This window comes from Rana temporaria, chromosome 4 (genome assembly GCF_905171775.1).
Source record: "Rana temporaria chromosome 4, aRanTem1.1, whole genome shotgun sequence".
Lineage (NCBI taxonomy): Eukaryota > Metazoa > Chordata > Amphibia > Anura > Ranidae > Rana > Rana temporaria.
The window spans coordinates 112,287,747-112,308,967 of record NC_053492.1 but is presented as its reverse complement, the minus strand read 5'-3'; the positions used below and the strand labels follow the sequence as shown (position 1 = coordinate 112,308,967).

The following is a 21,221-nucleotide window of genomic DNA, read 5'->3' as shown; positions in this document are numbered from 1 at the left end:
GACACACTGGCTTCAATACTTTTTAAAGCTGGCCATAGTTTCATCTTTTTTCTTTTTGATCAGCCGGCTGATCAAAAAAAAAGAAAAGAAAAATAAATGGATTACCACATCCACATAATTAAGGTGGATGGAGCAATCCTTTAATGCTGAACTACTGTATTTTGACAGCAGGGACTCCTCAATCAGAAAACAGCGCTGATCGAACAAGAATTATCCTACATTGCTATTTAAAAGAACCAATTGTTAGATTGACTTCTCTCTAGCAGAAATTCGGCTGGTCTCCGCTGAACTGGCCAAATTTCAAACCATTTATGGCCAGCTTAACTCACTGACCTATAACAGAATTGATAATGAAGTCCAGAGTCCTTATCTGTGTCATTGTTCTCAGTCACTGACTTAAATCCCTGAAGCCTGACAGAATAACAGCCAGGCAACTAAAAGTCAGTAATGGCCACCTCCTTGTTATTTTGATGCTGGATTTACTTTAGGAGCTCCTTATAGTGCTTGGAAGTTTGATAAAAAGCCTACTCTACACAGTGATCTTCAGGTTGTCTTGTATCATACGAGGCATATGTAAAACTAGGCCTTAGTGTGCTGTCAGATGGAAAAACGAATGTGCAGAACAGTCTAATTTGACAGCAATGGTAAGCAAACCCCAGACTGGACGGAAAACTAAATTAAATTTGCTCCCAAAGAGACTTTTCGCCCCCTCAAAATCCCATAGAAAACTCTGTGACTACGTCTCTTTCTCTCATGGTGTGTATGTAAAAAATTAGACACTGCACCAAATCTCCATCCTTTCCATTAGTCTACTGATATAACATATGAACTTGCAGAAAATAACATTTTTATTTTATGGGAGGTAAATGGAAAATGTGGAATTTGTAAAATTCGTATTAATATAAGGCTACAGCAGGTTTGTGATATAAAATGATAAAATTATGGAATACAATGATAAGCAACTCCACTACAACCTTAGAAATGTCACTTATTTAAATGGGTTATTGATAAACTCCCTGTTAGTACCATGTTAGTGACAGAATATCCCACCATTATGCTGTGGAAAGTATGACTGACCCACTGAAAAAAATTATTTTTAGACAGTATGGGTACACATGGATGCAAGTAATCTATTACGGTGTAAGCCTTTCTCTGCACAGCTAGCAGAAACAATATAGAATTGGGTACAAGATTTCAACCAAATCACTGCTTTAATGGGCAAGGAGATTTTATATAGATAGGGATATACATGTCTCTAACATACATATATATATATATATATATATATATATATATATATATATATATATATATATATATATATATATATATATATAAAAAATCTATACATCTTATTTTTTTATCCCTATAAAAGTGTGGCAACAAAATTAATCCGAAAATGTCACACTGCAATATCCGACTCTGGGTAAAGTTAGCTTTAGTTAGGACCTGTGTAAATTTTATTTTATGGACTTTAGAACCACTTTTCTTTCCATACAAGAAAAAAGGGAATTCAGCTTAGGAGGAGGACAAATGCAGGTCAAAACACACCTGTTATTGTACTCTAATTAATCTCAAACGCATCTCAAACTTATACAAATATGAACTGAATAAACCTGAAAGTGAGCAATACCAGCCCATCGGCACAAGTCCTAAAACAGAATTAAACTAACGTTTTTAAAATATTGCTGCCAGGTAGGTTTTTATGACAGAAAAGACCCTATAAGTCTCATCTGTCATAAATTCTTACCTGCGCCTGTCCTGTATTGTACACTGAGCTGCGCATTCACCACTCAGAGTACAATTATGACACTGCTATGTGCCTTGATAATGCGACTCCCATGCGCATGTGCGGGAGTGATGTCATTGCAGCTTGGCCATTCAAGCAGCCGAACAGACGGAACCTGGATGAAATTCCAAGAGAAGATGGTAGCTCCTGGAACCAGCAAGAGTGCCAACAGTGCAACACTGAAGGGCATCATTTGACAGGTAGATCTGTCATAATGTGCTAGTATGTAGTGCATATTAGCACAATATGACATAAACCCCCTGGGAGTCAATTTGATTGAAACAAAAAGTTTAATTTCACTTTAACCTCTTGCCGCCCATGTAACTTATACAAAAAAAAAAAAAACAAGCATCACATGAAAAACTATACTGGTACAGCAGCCAGAAAATTGCAAGTTAAGCAGATCTTGCATTTCAGATGTCTTATACCTGCCTTTCAAACTAAATCTCCAGTCTGAATATCCAAGATGGGAAGGTCAATACACATTGAGTATTGACGTCAAAGACTGGCATTTGATGGATTTAAATTTAGGATATCTATAGGTCACAATAAAGGCAGCCATGACGTATATTCTCACCCAGTATTAATGGGAACCTGTCACGGACCAATACATATGTGCAAAAAGGCTTTTTTCATATGCTCGTTCTATGGCAATAAACCTGCATCTGTTCATTGCACCACTATGCTGGAACCAGGCGGAAGAGTCTGGAAATGGATGCTTCTATCAGCCTTCTCACAAGGTGCTTAGCTTTGACACAGTGCTTCGTTTATGAGAATGCCCTCTAGCAGTTCACTCTAATGACAAACTTTATGCAGAAGTGCTCTGGTATTCCCCTTGAGCGCTGCCTCATCACACAAAATGGCTGCGTCAGTTTTGTGCCACATAGACAAAATGCACTCTCACACCCTTTATTTTATTGGAAAAAAAGAGAATCCAAATTTGTTAGCAGATGACTGTATAGTAAAGATACCTATGCAACATTGCTGAAAATGATGAATAAGTGAGTTTTAAGCGTTTTGCTTCCACCTTTTGGTTGTAAGATGGTTGAAATATTACAAGATAAGCCCTCCCAAAACGTAATGAATTCATTGGCATTAAATGTATTCCTCATTTTTTGGCTTTTTAAAACACTCGGGATACCGGGCAAGCTTTCCTTGTAAGACCCAGCTGGTAGGGGATGGAACCCCTGTTGAGAATAAAGTTATCAGAAGCTGAAGGGTGATTCAATCCATCTATATCGGCACAAAACAGAATTATATTTGGGAGGACTTACCCCAAAATAAAATAAAAATAAACTGAAATTCTATCTTTACACAATTAGGAAAAAAAACAACTGTCAATATAATTTGCCATGGCAGCATAATCTTCCCTTTTGAACATCAACAAGGATGATCCTAAAACTTTAAGTCCTTGTGTTTTCGGCAATCGGTCTGACAGACAGAAATATGCTTCCCCCCATTTCTGCAGCATTCCGTACATAGCAGCATGTGTTCCACAAGTCATTAAAAGGCATCTTGCCTAATGTATCTAGATGTTCCGTATCACTGGAGTGGCCTTAGGCTTGTGATAGGAGTTGAATAAGTCATTGCTGCAGCAGTCCTATCTCAGGAGCAGTGGAAATAGATCACTTCAAATACCCTGCATGTGATCCTCTTAGATTCAGCTCAACAAACAAAACTAAACATGGTTGCCGGTGCGATCTGAACATTGCTTGGCAATCAAGAGGCCATCTTGAAGTACTCTGCACATATGACTGCATCCACTGCTTCTCTTTATAGAACATTGTCTTTGATCTCGATGGGATTCATCGAAATTTCTCTGGAAGACTAGACTAGGAGCACACACTTACATATAGCTTCACCCGTGTGCACACCATAAAACCATGTTACTCCAGAGAGGAAGAATCATCTTCATCATCCTCATCATCATCAAATGAGCAGGGGGTTTCCCCCCGGGATTCCGTGTAATGGGATGTTCCTGAACTGGAGTGGTGGCTGCTGTTTGTGAGAGATACTTCCGTGTCGAAAAATAATCCTGTATTCATGCTGTGTGGAGATGCAAGGAAGAAAAGCAATAAACAAAATGGGAAACTGAGAGAACAGTCTACAAAAAGGACAAAATCAAAAGTTCATTTAAGAAGTTAGTCTAGTCAGCAATAAAGTAAAAACATTAATGTGAGGAATTTGTTGTCAAGTGGATCCAGTCTTTCAGCAGTTACCACTTAATTGATGTTCTAATACAGTGGTCTCCAAACTGTGGCCGGATGTGGCCCTTTGCTTGCCTCTATCCAGCCCTTGGGGCAATATTTCATCCACAACTGACACTAATGATGGGGCACTATTCCATCCACTGATAGCAAGGATGGTGTGCTATTGCTCCCACTGATATAAAACAATAGGGCACTATTCCTTCCACTAAAACCAATGATGGGGCATGGTTTACTTCTACCGACATTTGGCCATTTTCTACTCCCAAAGGCCACAGTCCGGCCCCCATAAAGTCTGAAGGACAGTAAATTGGCCCTTTGTTTAAAAAGTTTGAAGAACCCTGTTCTAATACATTGAGAATACAGGAGTCCCAGACACTACTCTCACACTCAAGCAGTGGCCTGGGTCTCCAGCAGTCTGAAATAACAGCTGCACACGGCTCTATTCAACAGCACTCTAGCTTCCTGAACAGTGCTGCTAACTGGTGCAGGGGAGGATAGGGGACTGCTGAATACCAATCCTGCTGCATTGTATGAGAGTAGTGGCCCGACTCTCTAATATGCTGCCCACAGCATTATGCTTTGATGGAAAAAGAGGCAATTAATTTTTCCCTTCCAAAAAAGCCCATTCTGTCTGCATTTGCATATGTGCAGTAACTGCAAACTAATCCAAATGTTGTCCCATATTCTCTGTATCCCATGTGCAAATTCATTATCCCTTGGAGCAAACCACACCAAACAATTACAGACACTTTCAATGCCTAAATGTAAGGGAATTTCCACATCTTTTTTTCTTTCTAGTCCTTAACTGATCTCCACCCAACGCAATTTTTTTTCGATAAGTTGTACAATGGGAAGCCTGAGTAACGCTTCCTGTTAAAATAGCCATGTGCTACAGCATTGAATAAATCTGCTAAACTACAGGGAACGCTAGACCACACAAAAGTGTCTTTTGGTATTGTAGTACTTCTTAACGGATAAGTTCACCTTTCATAACATATTACACCCATATAAAGGGTGTACCATGCAACGTGTTACAGATACAGCAGCCCCCCGCACCATCCCCTACCCTTGGATCCCCCTGTTGTAACAGTAAGTGGGGGGGGGGGATCATCTCCCTGCAATCACTGTCAAAAATTAAAAAAAGTGTCTGTGCGGCGCTCCACCCACCTGGTCACATCATTAATTCACAGAGTTCTGTGAATGGAATAACTACAAGTACCAACAGCTTTTGCCGCTGTTGGCTTCTAGTTCTCAATGAACTGCCAGGGATATGTTTAGCGCTCTAGGTGGTTAATTGAGGCAGTGTGTAACTACCTGCCTGTATGAGGTACGAGCAGACAGCTTACACAGACAGTCTGCAGGAGTCCTGCATTGCACCCGCTATCAGCAATGCTTTGAAGGCCTTTTTACAAAGGTGAACTTATACTAAACCTTCCTGTTCCCTTGAAGTTTAAATAAATCATCCAGGCAGTCAAGAGCCAGTAGCCCTAAACTTGTCTTCAATCTGAATCTGAAACTTGTCTTAAGTCGCTTTTAAATTTAGCAAAATGATAAATTTCTAAATAAGTCAATCAATTTATATTTAATCAAGGAGGGCCAAGCACTTGTAAAATTGAATGTTACCATCAGACAGGAACTTGTGTACTCAATCTGAAGCTTTGATAAGGATTCATTCATTTAGAGGTAAAGTACACTTTGGGGGAGAAAATTAATGAATCCAATGTTGAAAGCAATAATTTTCACTAATAGCAATTTTGAAAATCTCTCTAAATGACCAAGCCAATACTTACCTCTTCTCAGTGTTCCCGTGGGGGGGGGGGGGTTTGAGGTCTATGGCATGGGATGGAGTGTCACAAGTGGTCTAAACTCATTTCTAACAGTAAACCAATATGTTTACAGAGATGATCATTATCTCTTCAGAATGCCATGAGAAGGGAAATAGGTTTAATCAGCTGTGGAATTTGTGAGCACCCCAGTGACGCTTCCCCCATCCTTGCATTTTCCGGCAACTCCTGGCTATCAAAATGACAGTCATGAATTGTTGCATAAATACAGAGGCTATTAAAGCTGCTGCTGTAAAAGATCCTGTTTCTTTAATGAGGTTAAACAGCATAGTGCTTGTGCTGTCTAATCTCTACCTTTCTATGTTGTAAAAAAACTGGTTGATCCTGTCTGTTCCTGTGTCCCCCTTATGTAAACTGACCATAGTAATTAAGGCTGCCGATTCATGATTGCCGTAGTCGGTTTACATGCCTCCATCATCCCGCAGTCTCTCCTCCCTCTCAACTCCTGTGTGTGAGCGATCTCCTCCACGCCCCTCCCCATTACTGCCAGCCCCTCTGTTATACCAAGGTATACTACACAGTGTAAAGGTTTGTTTAAATTGATGCAGCTAAATTTTTCAGATCACTGAACCTCGTGCCGCTCTCCTCCCCCGATCTAAGGGCTACAGCTGGGGGGGCTGAGCGGACAGCACAGCAGTCAAGTGATCTCCCGTTAGACGAGGATCTCAGCCCCTCCCACTGTAGCCCTCAGGAGGAGAGAGGTGGAAGGTCATGTTACCGCACAGAGATGACCCATTTTTTATTTTTTTAGACAGAAGATTCAAATTCTAGCTTACCAAAGATTTGGACTCCTAAAACACTAAATGGGATTTATTCATACCTTGTCTGTGAATAGGTGGTAGAACCCGCAGCAGGCACTGAAGAACACTGTGATGCATTGAAATTAAGACCTTGTTCCACCCAAGAGTTTCCTGTGGCCATCTCTGTTACACAAAGAAATACAGTGCATATCAGAAATCTTCAAACCGGAAACATTTAAATTATAAAGTCAAAATACGTTTTTTTTTTAAAAACATATTTTCAGACAAAGATTTGCTTCCCTGCCTTTTTATTCTGGGTCTCTGCTGAGCAGATTTACCCATTTCTATGTGTCCTGGTGACCATTGCCACTGTGACAGAAAGTGATGGGAGATCCCAATTATACAGCTGTCACAAGCACAGGAGGCAAGTGGAAATCTTCCAATGGAGCCACCTGTTTGGGTGACAACGGTCCAGAACACCTACAACAGTTTCTATAATGGAACACAGTAAAAAGAAATTGAGGGGTATGCAAATCAAAAAGTTTAAAAATATAGTTTTGAATACATTTCTACAAAAAATTCTATCACTTTATCTGCAAGATGGCATGGCAGTAGCTTTAGGAATCTTATAGTAGTGGAATCACTTGATGAACACCAACAGCACAACTGCATGCATGGGGTTCCTACATGTCAATGCAAAAATGCTGCCAAAGTTTTATTAAAATGTTACAACCAAAAGGGTGACAGGCAGTTTTTGGAGGTCTTGTCCAGCTATACCATTACTATCAGCTTTATGTACCAATGCATGCTTTCTAAAACCTGCAGTTACTTTCTATCTATTAATCAGATTTAAACTGTTAGAACAGGCCTGACACTGATTGATGGTGGGGGAAGCAACTAAAATTCCAAAGACATTGATACATAGGGCCCTAAATAGGTTAGTTTACAGAAAGTGGCAGACTAAATGCGTTGTATTTGAGATCCTAATTAATGTATAGGACAGTTAAAGCCAATCAAATGGTCCCTATTCACTGGCTGTTCCTACATCTTCAGCCACAGGACTAGTGTGCTCATAGATCAGATACAGGAAGGTAATAAATCTCTCTGGTGGCCGCATGGTGTTCATGGGCAAATTTTTCATTCTGGGATGACAGAAGTGTCAATAAAAACTGCTGAGTATTAGGGCACTTGGCATTCCTTATGTTACAATCCAATTACGTTTTCGCTCTTCCTGAATCTGGCCATGCATGAGAAGGAACCTCTGACCTCTATTATTCATCCTAACAGCCTGCAGTACTGCTCATAGCCTATGGGGTGCATTGTGTAAGCAATATTGGAGTATTACTCCAATGTACTTAAATGACAAATGAAACATTTCCGTGGAATAGTCCCAACTAACCTAACCTATACTTTGAGAATATAGAGGATGCCATTGCATCCCCTACTGGTGAGCGATTGAGGAAGTATTGAACCCAGGGACAGCAGGTTAATGAGCTTTCTTGTAGGTCGGCAGATGTAGCCCCATATTTGTCAGATTTGTCTTTATAACTGTCCTCTTATCAGTCACCTATGTCATTCCAAATAGAGCGAGCTATTAAAGTTAAAATCTGTTGTACTGTTCAGCAAGGCCTTGACAATGTGGAACGTCATAATAAGAGCCAATGACAAATGGCTTCCAAGGGAAACTTCCCTGAAATCTCCTGGATGGTAGTGGGAAGATCTCAAGCAGTTAGCAAATTGTTGTGAGAAATGACTGGCCTTGGCCTAGTCTGTAATAAACGCATACCAAAACATCTGCCGATATGAGAGGCTCTGCTCCACTCTACATCACAGCTGCTGCAACAGGAATTGCTGTGAAGCCTCCAATTCATTTTCTACGAAATGTTATTATAGGGAACAAACCCTTCAATTACAAATAAGGGCTGCTGTGTTTTTCACTACCAAATGCATGTAATACTATTAGAATCAAGGGTTTATTTCTCATAGAGGACCTAGTTGCATGCCTATTTATAGGAACGGCTAGAAACGTTTCATAAAATGTATAGGTTTCAACAGTACTTCTGCATGCAATGAACTTCACAGTTTATAAATGCAATAACTGAACAAAAAGAACCTTTTATGTGGATTGACGCTATAACATGATGTCCCATAGGACAATGCTGTCAGGGCCCTGCTACGGCTTCCTGGGCATCTTTTTATTTATATTATTTTAGTTATATATATATATATATATATATATATATATATATATATATATATATATATATATATATATATATATATATTATTCATTAAATGTAATTCTGCACTTTCAATTTTTTTGGGGAGGGCTATTTCTGTTTGAGCACATAGATTGAGAACTTACAGAGGTATGCCTACAATGGCTCAGGCTGAGCTATGTCTAAGCACCTGCTAAGCGCTTGTTTTCTCTGCCTTTGCTTAACATAAAGTGACTGTATTGGAGTCTATCTATGACCAATCAATAGGGTTCAGCCCAGGGGTATCCAGCCGCTTAGCACAGAGTTTCTCAAATTTATCCGGACACCCTATGTTGGTAAATGTAGTCTTCTAATCTAAGTGTCTCTCCCATTTGTTTTATCTATTCTGCCAGTACTGGTGGTTCACCGAAACGCAGCACAAATAAATGTAACTTAGAAAAAAAATAAAAATACAAAAACACTGCAACAGCATCGCATTACAAACACACACTGAACGCAAGGATTGTGGTGTAAATGAGCCCTGAAAGTGAACTTGTCTCAAATGAGAGAAGGGGAGAAACTTCATTAGCTTTTATTTCTATCTGTGTCTCCATTGGATTTTTTCCCCTTACTTCTTGCCACAGTAAAGCCTAGTACACATGATTAGATATGCTTGTCTCCATATCGAAAACGAATAGGTTACAAAAGTACAAAAATTATTGTATGACAGAACAAAAATTCGGAAGTGATGTAATGCATTTGTATTGTACTTTCGGATGAAAACTGTACGGATTAAAGACGGAAATTTTTGCGTTTGTCCATTTGGAAAATTTTGTACGAAAGCTGTGTAATAAAGATTATCGTATCGAAAGCGGCATTTTTTTTGTACGATAGTCCTATTCGGGGCTCTAAAATGCTGTAATCAAGACAGGAAGTAAAGAGAAACATCAAAAAATATACCAGAAAAAAAAAATCAGTTTTGTATGCTACTCTCATGAAAACTCTCAAAAAAAAAGGCTAGAGAAAAAAAAAAATCTTTTAAAACTTAAGCCAACTTCCAGTCACTATTCACAACACTCTACATATAGAACAAAGACACACATAGAAATTGTTATAGGTATTACGGTCATTACAAGCATGAAGTACAATTCTAAAAGTATATCTGGGTGTTCTGTCCCTTTAAGATGGTAGTACTCTCTTCAATAAACTATGAATGGGATTTCCCCTGTTCGTACTGGTTGTTCTCAATGATCAACAGGAAAAGCCCTTTCATTAAGAAGAAATGTCACCTAGGAGGCAATGAATAGCCGGCTCTATGTTTAATATGCACAAGGAGTCTACATTCAGCTCTGCCCTATCCCACACACAATGCCCTAGACTAAAGGAAGCCCCATCTCTCAGCTTCTTTGCATGGGCTTCCCGAATCCCAAATGCCGCCCACTTCCCCGTAACTCTTTCAGTTTTTTCAACTAACCATCTGCTGAGGAGTGAACTGAATGACACTTTATAGGGCCACAAGCAGTTTATTGAGAAGTTGGTGACTGTATCACAGAGATCAATGTGAGAAATGACAGTGAACCTCCAAAGTTTGGTAAGTTTTCTTTCTTGAGTTAATTTCTGTCACGTTATTACCAAAACTAACAAACGCTATGATCAGATCCTTATTAAATAATGGTGTAGGTCAGTGTTTCCCAACTCCAGCCCTCAAGGCACACCAACAGGTCATGTTTTCAGGCTTTGCATTATTTTGCACAGGTGATTTGATCAGTTTCACTGCCTTAGTAATTACCACAGCCGTTTCATCTGAGGGAAATCCTGAAAACATGACCTGTTGGTGTGCCTTGAGGACTGGAGTTGGGTAACACTGGTGTAGGTGTCTTTAACCACTTAAGGACCCCTTCACGCCGATATACGTCGGCAGAATGGCACGGCTGGGCACAATCACGTACCTGTACGTGACTCTTTAAGCCCAGCCATGGGGTCGCGAGCGCGCCGCCGCCGGCACGCTCGCAACCCGGTCCTAAGCTCCGTGACCACGCCCGCAGGACCTGCGGACCCGATTGCCACCGGTGTCCTGCGATCGGTCACCGGAGCTGAAGAACGGGGGGAGGTGTGTGTATACACACCTTCCCTGTTCTTCATTGTGGCAGTGTCATTGATCATCTGTTCCCTGATATAGGGAAAGACGATCAATGAAGTCACACGTCCAGCCCCGCCCCCCCCACAGTTAGAAACACATATGAGGTCACACTTAACCCCTACAGTGCCCCCTAGTGGTTAACTCCTAAACTGCAATTGTCATTTTCACAGTAAACAATGAATTTTTATAGCACTTTTTGCTGTAAAAATGACAATGGTCCCAAAAATGTGTCAAAGTTGTCCGATGTGTCCACCATAATGTCGCAGTCACAAAAAAAAAAAAAAAAAAAACGCTAATCGCCCCCATTAGTAGTAAAAAATAAATTATTAATAAAAATACAATAAAACTATCCTCTATTTTGTAAATGCTATATATTTTGCACAAACCAATCAATAAACGCTTATTGTGATTTTTTTCACCAAAAATATGTAGAAGAATACGTATCGGCCTAAACTGAGGGAAAAAAAAATGTTCTTTTATATATTTTTGGGGGATATTTAATATAGCAAAAAGTAAAAAATATTGAATTTTTTTCAAAATTGTTGCTCTATTTTTGTTTATAGCGCAAAAAATAAAAACCGCAGAGGTGATCAAATACCACCAAAAGAAAGCTCCATTTGTGGGAAAAAAAGGATGCCAATTTTGTTTGGGAGCCACGTCGCACGACCACGCAATTGTCAGTTAAAGCGACGCAGTGCCGAATCGCAAAAAGGGGCAAGGTACTTAACTTGCATAATGGTCCGGGTCTTAAGTGGTTCATTTAAAGGAGTATGTTCATATTGAACCTATCCTTTAGGGCCTTTCTGGCTGTGGTCAACATCTGCTGCAAAGATCTTCAATGTGCAGCACACCCTTTTCTCCATAGGTCCACTCACCAGTCAGAGTACCCCTGATGCACGTGTGCCCCAGTTTTCAACCATTTTAAGGTGATGGGCCATCTACATAACTGAATGAAATCCATGATGCACAAGTGCTTCTCAGCTGAACAGGTTTTCAAGATAAGGCTATGTAGTGCTAGGAGACCACCCAGGAACGACCAGAGCTCTGCAGGGAGGTGGAGGACCTGAAGAAAGTGCACATATCCTTTAGAACAGCGGGCCCTTACCTTTTTGCCACCAGGAGCCACTTTCACTGCAGCCAATTTTCCCAGGGACCAGGGGGGACAGAGGGTTGGGGGAAGGGGCTATTCACAGAGTCTGTCCTCAGCCCCCCCCCCTTTACAGCACAGTCCCCCTTGACATTAATGTAACAGGGACTGCTCTGTAAAGGGGGCACTGTAATGTGAAGGAGAGTTGTGAAATAAAGGGGGCACTATAATGTAAAGGTGAATGCTCTGTAAGGAGGTACTGTAATGTAATGTAAAGGTGGGCTGTAATATAAAATATATATAATAATTACAGTGCCCCTTTGCAGTGCAGTCCCCTTTATATTACAGTGCCCCTAGCAATGACAAACTCCTCAATCACAGCCTCCTCAAATCACAGTGCCCCTGACCTCCCCCTTTCCTCTCGAACATGACACTTTCCTATGCTAATGTCTGCCTCCCCTGCACAGGACTCGTACCTTTAGCAGGGCAGAGGCTGTGATCAGTCCGTGTTTCCTCTCCCGGCTCCCCCGCCCAGGCCGATCCCAGTATAGCTCCCAGGTGACAGAAGAGGAAAAAAATGTAAGTTATATTTGTAAACTTGCTTGCATTGTCTGGGTATACTATTGTAAAAGTGCACATATAGTGCCATCAATTTGAAATCACAGGATAAACATCTGATGTGTATGGATCCACCTTTCCCTCCATGAAAACATCACTCCGATAAAATTCAAGCAAACCAGAGAAGCCAATGTCTGGTGTATCCACTCTGCCACCTGCTGTTAGTAACCTACAATGACTCTGCAAGATATGAGGGCTCAGCAGTGACCCAGAACACATTATCTGCATTATAGACAAAAACAGAAAGAACTAACCTAATAAAGGTCCGTCAAGTTTATTGATTATTTACCTGTCACATATCCTTCTAAGGCTCTTGGAACAAATGATTTGGCAAGACTGAGGTTTTCTTTTGTGCATTTGCCAGACTCAAGTCCAAATGACATCCCCATCCTCTTCAGAACTTCAATGTCATCGTGGATTTCAAAGGCATTGTCAAAGTTAAAGAGGTATTCAAACCTGTAAAAATATAGGCATTTCCATATATGTTCATGAAAGGGTATACAAAATAAAAATCACACAAAGAAAGCTAGGAGGATAGGTAGAAGAGGGTCTGGGGAAGACTCAACACAGAATGGGGTGGTGGGGGCAAGAAAAGAGGACATATAGTAGACATAGCCTATGGCACTCCAGTTATCGGGATGTGCTGCACTCTTCAACAGCTGGATGAGCTCAGGTTGCCCATAAGTGATGAAGAGAACACATTATTCACAACTTAAACATGAATCACTGCTACTCAGCACTTGGCTATGTATCACACTCACTTGTCACTAGATATACTGCAGTCAATGACAGTCTTTTTGCTGGTGTTCACAATGATAAAGGGCAGCTTGATGGTGGAGTTTATAGCTGGTGGTGTTTGGCTCTGTTGCTCAATTTGTCGGTTCCTCTGAATCAAATGCTTGAATGCAATTTGCTAGGGTGAAAAGGAAACATAATCAGGTGATGTGTCTTGCACTTATGTCTGGATAATAATGACAAGGTACTGCTAAGTCACACTAATGAATCCACAGCAACAAGTGACACATTCATTTATATTCAGTAAGGCAGTGTATAGAGCAATGATGATCAGCAAGGTGCACTGACCATCAGCTGTTAATCATGTTTATAGTTTCTGCAGTCAGATAAATTATTGAATAAAATTCAGTGACCTACAGCAGCCAGATGCTCACAAATCAGCCGACTGGTTGATACAGATTATTGCAATCTACATAATATATATATATATATATATATATATATATATATATATATATATATATATATATATATATATATATATATATATATATATATATATATATTGCCATCATCCAAATAAAGAGACAGGATCATGTCAATTAAACAAACAGTGGCCCAGATTCAGGTAGGGGCGCGCACCGATACGACGGCGCAGCGTATCGTTTTTACGCTACGCCTCCGTAAATTACTGGAGCTACGCTGCATTCATGTAGCATTTGCTCCGTAATTTGCAGCAGCGTCTCGTAAAAGGGGCCGGCGTAAGCGCGCGTAATTTAAATGATCCCGTAGGGGGCGTGGATCATTTAACCTCCCTGGCGGTATGATTCTTTCCGAAAAAACATGCTGAAAGCGGTACCATTATTTGCAAGGAAATTTGGCGTTTTATATTGTAGGTCTGTAATTTTTAGAAATAACTCACTTAAATCTGACCAAACAAGATTCTAATAGGCATCCCGGGTATGACATTTTTTTAAAAACAAAATTATAAATTATAATATAATAAATAATTATAAATAATTATAACAAATAATAATATAATTATAATAAAAATTATTCAATAATGTAATCAAATTAAAATCACTGAAATTTGCTCAGTTGCAGAATTGTTGCTGTCATTATTTTTTTTTTTTTATGACGAATTTCCCCACAAATCGCTATCGCACAATTCTGCAAGTGATTATAATTTATTATCGCTGTTTTTTAGCTGATCTACAACTATTTTTGACATAATGGGACACTTTTGGTTGCTATGGACAATCTACAGTTTGCAGGGAGAAAAAAAGGTTTTTATTATATAAAATGACATGCAGGACACAGGACAGACCACTAGGGACAAGGGGGGTTGTGTTTTTTTTACATACAGTACTGTAATCTATAAGATTACAGTATACTGTATGTAATGTGTTTGTTTACGTTTTTGAATTTGGCGCCGTTCTCCGTCCCCGTGCGTCGTAACGTCGCAGGGAACGGAGATCGGCGTCACACGGAGGCACTATGTGAATCGAGCGAGGTCCCGCTCGCTCACACAGCGCGGTGGCATCGCTGGATCCAGGGACAAGGTAAGTAAAAAGTGCCTGTGGATCTAGCGAGGCAAGCCCGAGACTGACTCGGGGTTACCGATCGTAGCAGGAAAATCTAACCCCGAGTCAGTCTCGGGAACACCGCCAGGAAGGTTAAATTAGGCGCGTTCCCACGCCGAACGTACTGCGCATGCTCCGTCGGGAAAATTTCCCGACGTGCATTGCGGTAAATGATGTCGCAAGGACGTCATTGGCTTCGACGTGAACGGCGTCCAGCGCCATTCACGAACGAGTTCCGCAAACGACGCAAAATTTGAAAATCGCGACGCGGTAACGACGTCCATACTTACCATTGGCTGCGTCTCCTAATAGCAGGAGCAGCCTTACGGCGAAAACGACGTACGCAAACAACGTAAAAAACGAGCGCCGTCCGCGCGTACGTTTGTGAATCGGCGTTAGTATGCAATTTGCATACTCTACGCTGACAACTACGGGTGCGCCACCTAACGGCCAGCGTCAGAATGCACCCTAAGATACGACGGCATAAGGGACTTATGCCAGTGGTATCTTAGGCTGCAGTCGGCTTATCTAGCTTTCTGAATACAGAAAGTAGATACGCCGGCGCTACTTAGCAATTACGCTGCGTATCTATGGATACGCAGGTGTAATTGCTTTCTGAATCTACCCCAATGTGTGTTTAGTATCACTTTAAATATAGGATCTTCTTTTTAAATACCATTAAACAAGTACTTTCTTGGCAAATTGGGTGGAATTCACCAACCTTAAAGTTTTTATATGTAGATAGCTCAACATAATCACATGAGTGGGAACACAAGTCATATGTTCCCACAAGATCAGAATACACACTTAGTTGAATATATCATTGTAATGAATTACTGTGAATATTCTGATTATCTGATGGTCCCACCAAAGCACAGAGATGAAGGAAGAAAACTTCAGTTCTTTAAACACAGGTGAAAATGATCTCTAGGAAAGAAAATTGGTACTATATTCCCCAAGGCACATGAAACTCGCTGTTACAGCACACTCGGTCCTGAATGGTGGGGTTTGATATAACACGGTGCTTATGAATACTAAACAGCTTCTCATTGTAATCACATGTGCCTCTGATCTTGAAAGGAAAGAGGAGATTTATTATGCATATGAACTATATGAAAGGGCCTTTCATGGCCATAATAACAGTTGTAATACTGAACAGAGGAAAAAATAAAGATGTAAAAGGGGAATATGCTAGGCGATTCTGTATTGTTGTCCAGAACCTTAGTTAGCTGCTGAACCCCGTTTCCATGTAACAAATGGGGGACCAAAATAAGAATGCATAAAATATCACTTTCAGATACAAATGATTAATATTTCAAAGAAAAAAGGTATTAAAAGGCATAGACAGCCAGACAAACAGGATTTTTGTAAGCTAATGTTAACAATGGAAGTTTAAAATCTTAAACCAGTATAGGTTTCCTTTATGCGTTAGCAGAGCTTGTATAATGGAAGCAAAAAGTGAAGAGCAAAAAAAAAAAAAAACTGAAGCAAAGAACCAAAGTCAAAATCAAGTGCCATAAAGATTAAAAAAAGAAAAAATTCTGTTCTTCATGAGGATTTTCCACCAGTAAGAGATAAAGAGTTGATACTGGTCTGCTATATGTAGTAGTAAGAACACACTTTAGCTTGTGGTGTATGTGGTGAGGAACAACACAGATGAGAGGAAGGTTTGTATCTAATGAGGCTCAACAAGCACTTCCATTGTCATACTCTTCATTCTTACTAAACGGCAAAAAGTAAAGCGTGGCCCCGTGACCGCTGTCCCACATGATTCAAACTTCCAACAATAATCACACACAGAACACGCAGTGTTCGAATACAGCAGCTACGGAGGGGGATTTTTGGTGTGTTTTAATGGCAATAAAAAATACAACAAATGATGACAGTCAATGGAAAAAAAGTTTTCTAGGGAGAAATGAACGATAAACAGACAAGGTCAAACAAGTGTGGTAATATGAATCCTACCACATCATTCTAGTTTAAAGTACAGCAAATGTTTGCAGAAATTCAGATGTATGTAAATGTAAAATATGGAACAACTCTGTACAATCTAATGAGAAGTACACACCACTGAGTGGGGATATTGCTACATGTTTTTCTAATAGGCAACCATTATTAAAGTGGCCTTGACTTGGCCTCAAACATTCCAATGGTAATAGACGTGCTTAAGTGCAGGGATTTTGTGGTACATGCAAGTCCTTGTTAATCTTTAAATAATTTCCAATATCTTTTAACCCCCCTTGCATCATTGGATCACAGTCCCAGGCTGTACATGGAGCTTTGACAGAGTCAAGATTAAGGCACCCCCCCCCATTCTCTTGTATTGTCCAGGGCCGATCCTAGGCAGGGTGGGCGGGGTGCTCCGCACCCAGGCGCCGCAGAGGTGGGGGCACCGAAGCTCCAAAGTGCTTCCCTCCCTCCTCCTTGTCTGTGTCCAGAGGTGGAGCTCATGTAGCGGTTCCCTATTCCGCTTGCTCTCTCCGCTGGCAACTGACAAGAGCGCATACCTCCTGCTGTCCCCTGAATCCGGGCTGGGTACCGCAGTGGAGCCTAGTACCGCAAAACGTTCCAGTACTAGGCTCCACTAATTAATTTTGTCCGGTGCGCGTGGAGCAGTCTCCTGTCTCCCCCACCCCCTCTGCGTGTGTCGGCTCTTCTCCCATAGGCGGTGTGATGAGAGGCTTCTGGGTTGGCCAGAGTCCGAGTGCCACCCTCCTAGTAAATCAAAGATGCCACGTATGCCCCGCCCCCTGTAATGTGCTTATGCTCCCAGCGCTTCCGAGCTACAGGGATCTATTAGATAGGTGCTGATCTATGGGGACACCTGATGTGGGAGGCTCTGATGGGGACTTCTGCTGTGGGGGGCTCTGATGGGGGACACCTGCTGTGGGGGGGGGGGCTCTGATGGGGGACACCTGTTGTGGGGGGGCACCAATGAAGACTTCTTAGGGGAGCATCTTTGTGTTTGAGTCGTAGCCATAGAAACATTTGTAAAGGGGAGGAGTTAGTAAGATGACCACGCCCATGTGGGGGCGCCAGAAATATTTCTGCACCCAGGCGTCTGTGACCCTAGGATCGGCCCTGGTCTTGTCATTCAACTATTAGAAGAACATGCAGCATTCATCAGTAGAAGTCTTCTGTTGATGAGTGATGTAGACTTCCCCATAATATTTAATAAAACATTTCTGATATTTTAGTTACACCACCTCTTCCCCCCACTAAACAGCCACTTTTGTATAATGGTCTGTGTATGGTCAGGCCTGAAAACAAAATAGCACCAGTGACCACTCCAAGGCACTGCAGCTGCAGTTGGTAATCCAGACACACTCATGGCCTTCTTAGCAGCTATTTAGAATCCATCTTTCACTGAACCAACTTCTGAAGAGTGAACTTATATTGGTTCTTATGGGTTACTGCCCTGTATAAAATCCCCTATTTGAATATGGCAATACAAGCACAGGTCATGATATAAAGAAATTCAGGTGCAGAGAAGTAAAGACTGAGGGCAGTACATACAGTGATACAGGCAGGCAGAGGGCAGGATAAAAAAAAAAAAAAAAAAAAAATCCAGACAGACTGCGTGCAGGATATAAAGAGATCCTGGCAGGTGGGCTGAAGGACACAGAGATCCAGATAGGCAGACAGCAAGACACACAGTGATCCAGGCAGACAAAAGGCAGGGCTCACAATAATACAGGAAAGCGGAAGACAGGACATGTAGTGACCCAGGCAGATGAAGGATAGGACACAATGATCCAGGCAGGCAAAGGGAAGAACACAGTGATCTTGGCAGGTAAAGGGCTGGGGAGTAGTCACCAAGCCAGCTTGTCCCCAAGTAGAGAGCAACACACATAAGCATCTTTCAGGTAATGAGGGTACACGATATAGAGCCTACAAATGATTGCGCACAAAAGACCACCAATGTGTGCTCAGCAGGATCACTTCTGTTTTCCACCCCTGATAAGCCAGTGCCAGAGGCGTCTGCAGTGTACTTCTCCTACCCCTCCCCATAATAGAGACACTCATTTTCTCATGATGCAGCCTCTCATGGAACCCAGTAGCCAGCATGAATGAATATGGGCTGCCAGACGATGCATGCGCAGTCAACTGCTCTCGGACTTAAAATCTCTTCCACTGAATCTGCTAAGCAAATACAAGCAATATCTTTATGTTCACTCCATTGTTTTTTGTTCTGTTTTTGCTCCAATTTTCATAAGCCATTTCCATTAGGTTTGCATAGGCCAACATACAAAACCACTTAAAATTCTTTCATTATTTATCTGTAAATGCAGTTCTGCCAGATGGTATTGATACTTCAAATAAGGCCCATTGTATTTGAATAATTCCAAACAAATATTAATACAAGGTGATGGTATGATATCTCAATAAAGATTAGGTACCTGCAGCAGCAGCTCCTGGAGCTGAGCACTCTTTTGTTTGATGCGTTCTATTCGCCTTTGTTTCTCCATCTGAAATTCCAGAGGATAAAATGATCAGTGTAAATTATAACTGAATCCATCATTATCAATCAGGACAATGCAAACCTTTCAAACAATTCTGTTGGATGATCACCTGTACGGTTTTACTTAAATGGAAAGATAGAAAGTCCTTTTTGTAGAACTGAAGAGCAATTCCAATAAGCAGATGTGTCAAGAAGAGTGTAAAAAGTTAACTGCCTTTACTTATATGCTCATGTCTGGCTAAAAAGTAAGGTGGCATTTAGAATTCTCAGGTGGTGGCATGTCCCAATCTTCCAACTACGTTGTATTTAATAGTTAAACAAGAAAAGTGCTTACCCCTCATTAAAGTGTTACTAAACCCAGTAATATGACGATAGTTCAACACCCACCCCCCACAGTGCCCATAGCTTATAAATCTTCTTTTGACAATAAAATAATGCCACTATATACCTTTTTGGATGATCTGTATACCATGGTTACATAATAAACTGCACAGTTTCTCCAGTGCTGAGACTTCAGGTAGGAAGAGATTTCCACTACAGCCTGTATACAGGCCTACATGTGTGATGTCAATATCATGTGACCTGACTAGCTCTGAGAACAAGTAAATGTTCTCTCCAGCATAAAACACAACTGAGCATGTGCAGGTCAGCTAACCTGCTTGTGTTAGCTGGCCTTCCCCACAATGCAAAGGATTAACCCCTTAAGTTCAAAGGTGAGAACAAGCATGCTATGCTATTCTGTAGCGCAACGAAAAAAAATAGAAACGACATTGCTTATACTGTTCGAAACACAGAAAAAATATTAAAGTAGAAGAAAAGCCTTAAACCTTCTCTTACCTATCCCGCATAACAAAAAAAAAAAAAAAAAAGAAGTCTGTAGTTACCCATTTTTAATCTGGTCCAGTCACGTGAATCCACAGCTCCAACCCTGTGTCAGTGAGTGGCTGCTGTAGGGGAGAGGAGGGAGCTCTGACAACAGCTCGGCTATGGGACCCTATGGGTGATGTCAAGGCTTCTTAAATTTCCAGCCATTGTTAAGTGCTCCCTGAGCTGGAGCTGCAGGATCATGTGACTGGACCGGAGCAGATTAAAAATAGGTAAGTGCGTACATCTTTATTACAGAGGTTAGGCAGGATAGGAATGAGGAGTGGGGAGCGAACATTTTCAGGAATAGTGGCCTTTATACCACTTTAATATGACTTGCTATTAATTTTAACTTCATTAGAGCTTTGATACAGAATGATAATGAATGAAAACTGGATCCAATACCCTGAAGTCAGATTTGAGTTTGACGCTTCTTAACGGCACACCAGGGGGCACCAGGGCACACTAGTTCTACCACTATCATACTACTTAAAAAAAACCTCCATCTCCTACTTATGCAAAAGGTATACTGTATTTCCTATTTACAGTGGATGAGAAAAGTCTACACACCCTTTTAAAATGTCAGGTTTCTGGAATGTAAAAATATGAGACAAGGATGAATAATTTCAGAACTTTTTTATACATTTAGTGTGACCTATAAACTGTACAACTCAATTTTAGGGGGGGGGGGTAAAAATAGAAAAATAATGCGGTTGCATAAATGTGTACACCCTCTTATAACTGGGGATGTAGCTGTGTTCAGAATTAAAGGGGTTGTAAAGAAATGTTATACTTACCTCCACTGTGCAGCTCGTTTTGCACAGAGTGGCCCCGATCCACATCTTCTGGGGTCCCTCGGCGGCTGTCTCTGGTCCTCCCCGCAAGAACTCCACACATTCATGCGCGCAAGCTCACATTGTGTGGAGTCCTTGTGCCCATAGTCACTCACTG

At 41.0% G+C, this 21,221-nt stretch overlaps 1 protein-coding gene across 8 annotated transcripts in view; it reads right to left on the bottom strand.

The window, feature by feature from the left end:
• Nucleotides 1-2,060: 2,060 nt before the first annotated feature.
• The window catches only part of TFDP2 (transcription factor Dp-2), a 110,095-nt gene continuing 90,934 nt past the window's right edge, over nucleotides 2,061-21,221 (bottom strand). For all 8 annotated transcript variants that reach the window (XM_040348792.1, XM_040348789.1, XM_040348791.1 and 5 more), the window contains 5 exons: nucleotides 19,345-19,413; nucleotides 13,388-13,539; nucleotides 12,916-13,082; nucleotides 6,664-6,766; nucleotides 2,061-3,835 (listed from right to left, as the gene is read on the bottom strand). In XM_040348792.1, the coding sequence (XP_040204726.1) occupies nucleotides 3,676-3,835; nucleotides 6,664-6,766; nucleotides 12,916-13,082; nucleotides 13,388-13,539; nucleotides 19,345-19,413 (651 nt within the window). In that variant the 3' untranslated portion in view covers nucleotides 2,061-3,675. The remainder of the gene's footprint in view (nucleotides 3,836-6,663; nucleotides 6,767-12,915; nucleotides 13,083-13,387; nucleotides 13,540-19,344; nucleotides 19,414-21,221) is intronic.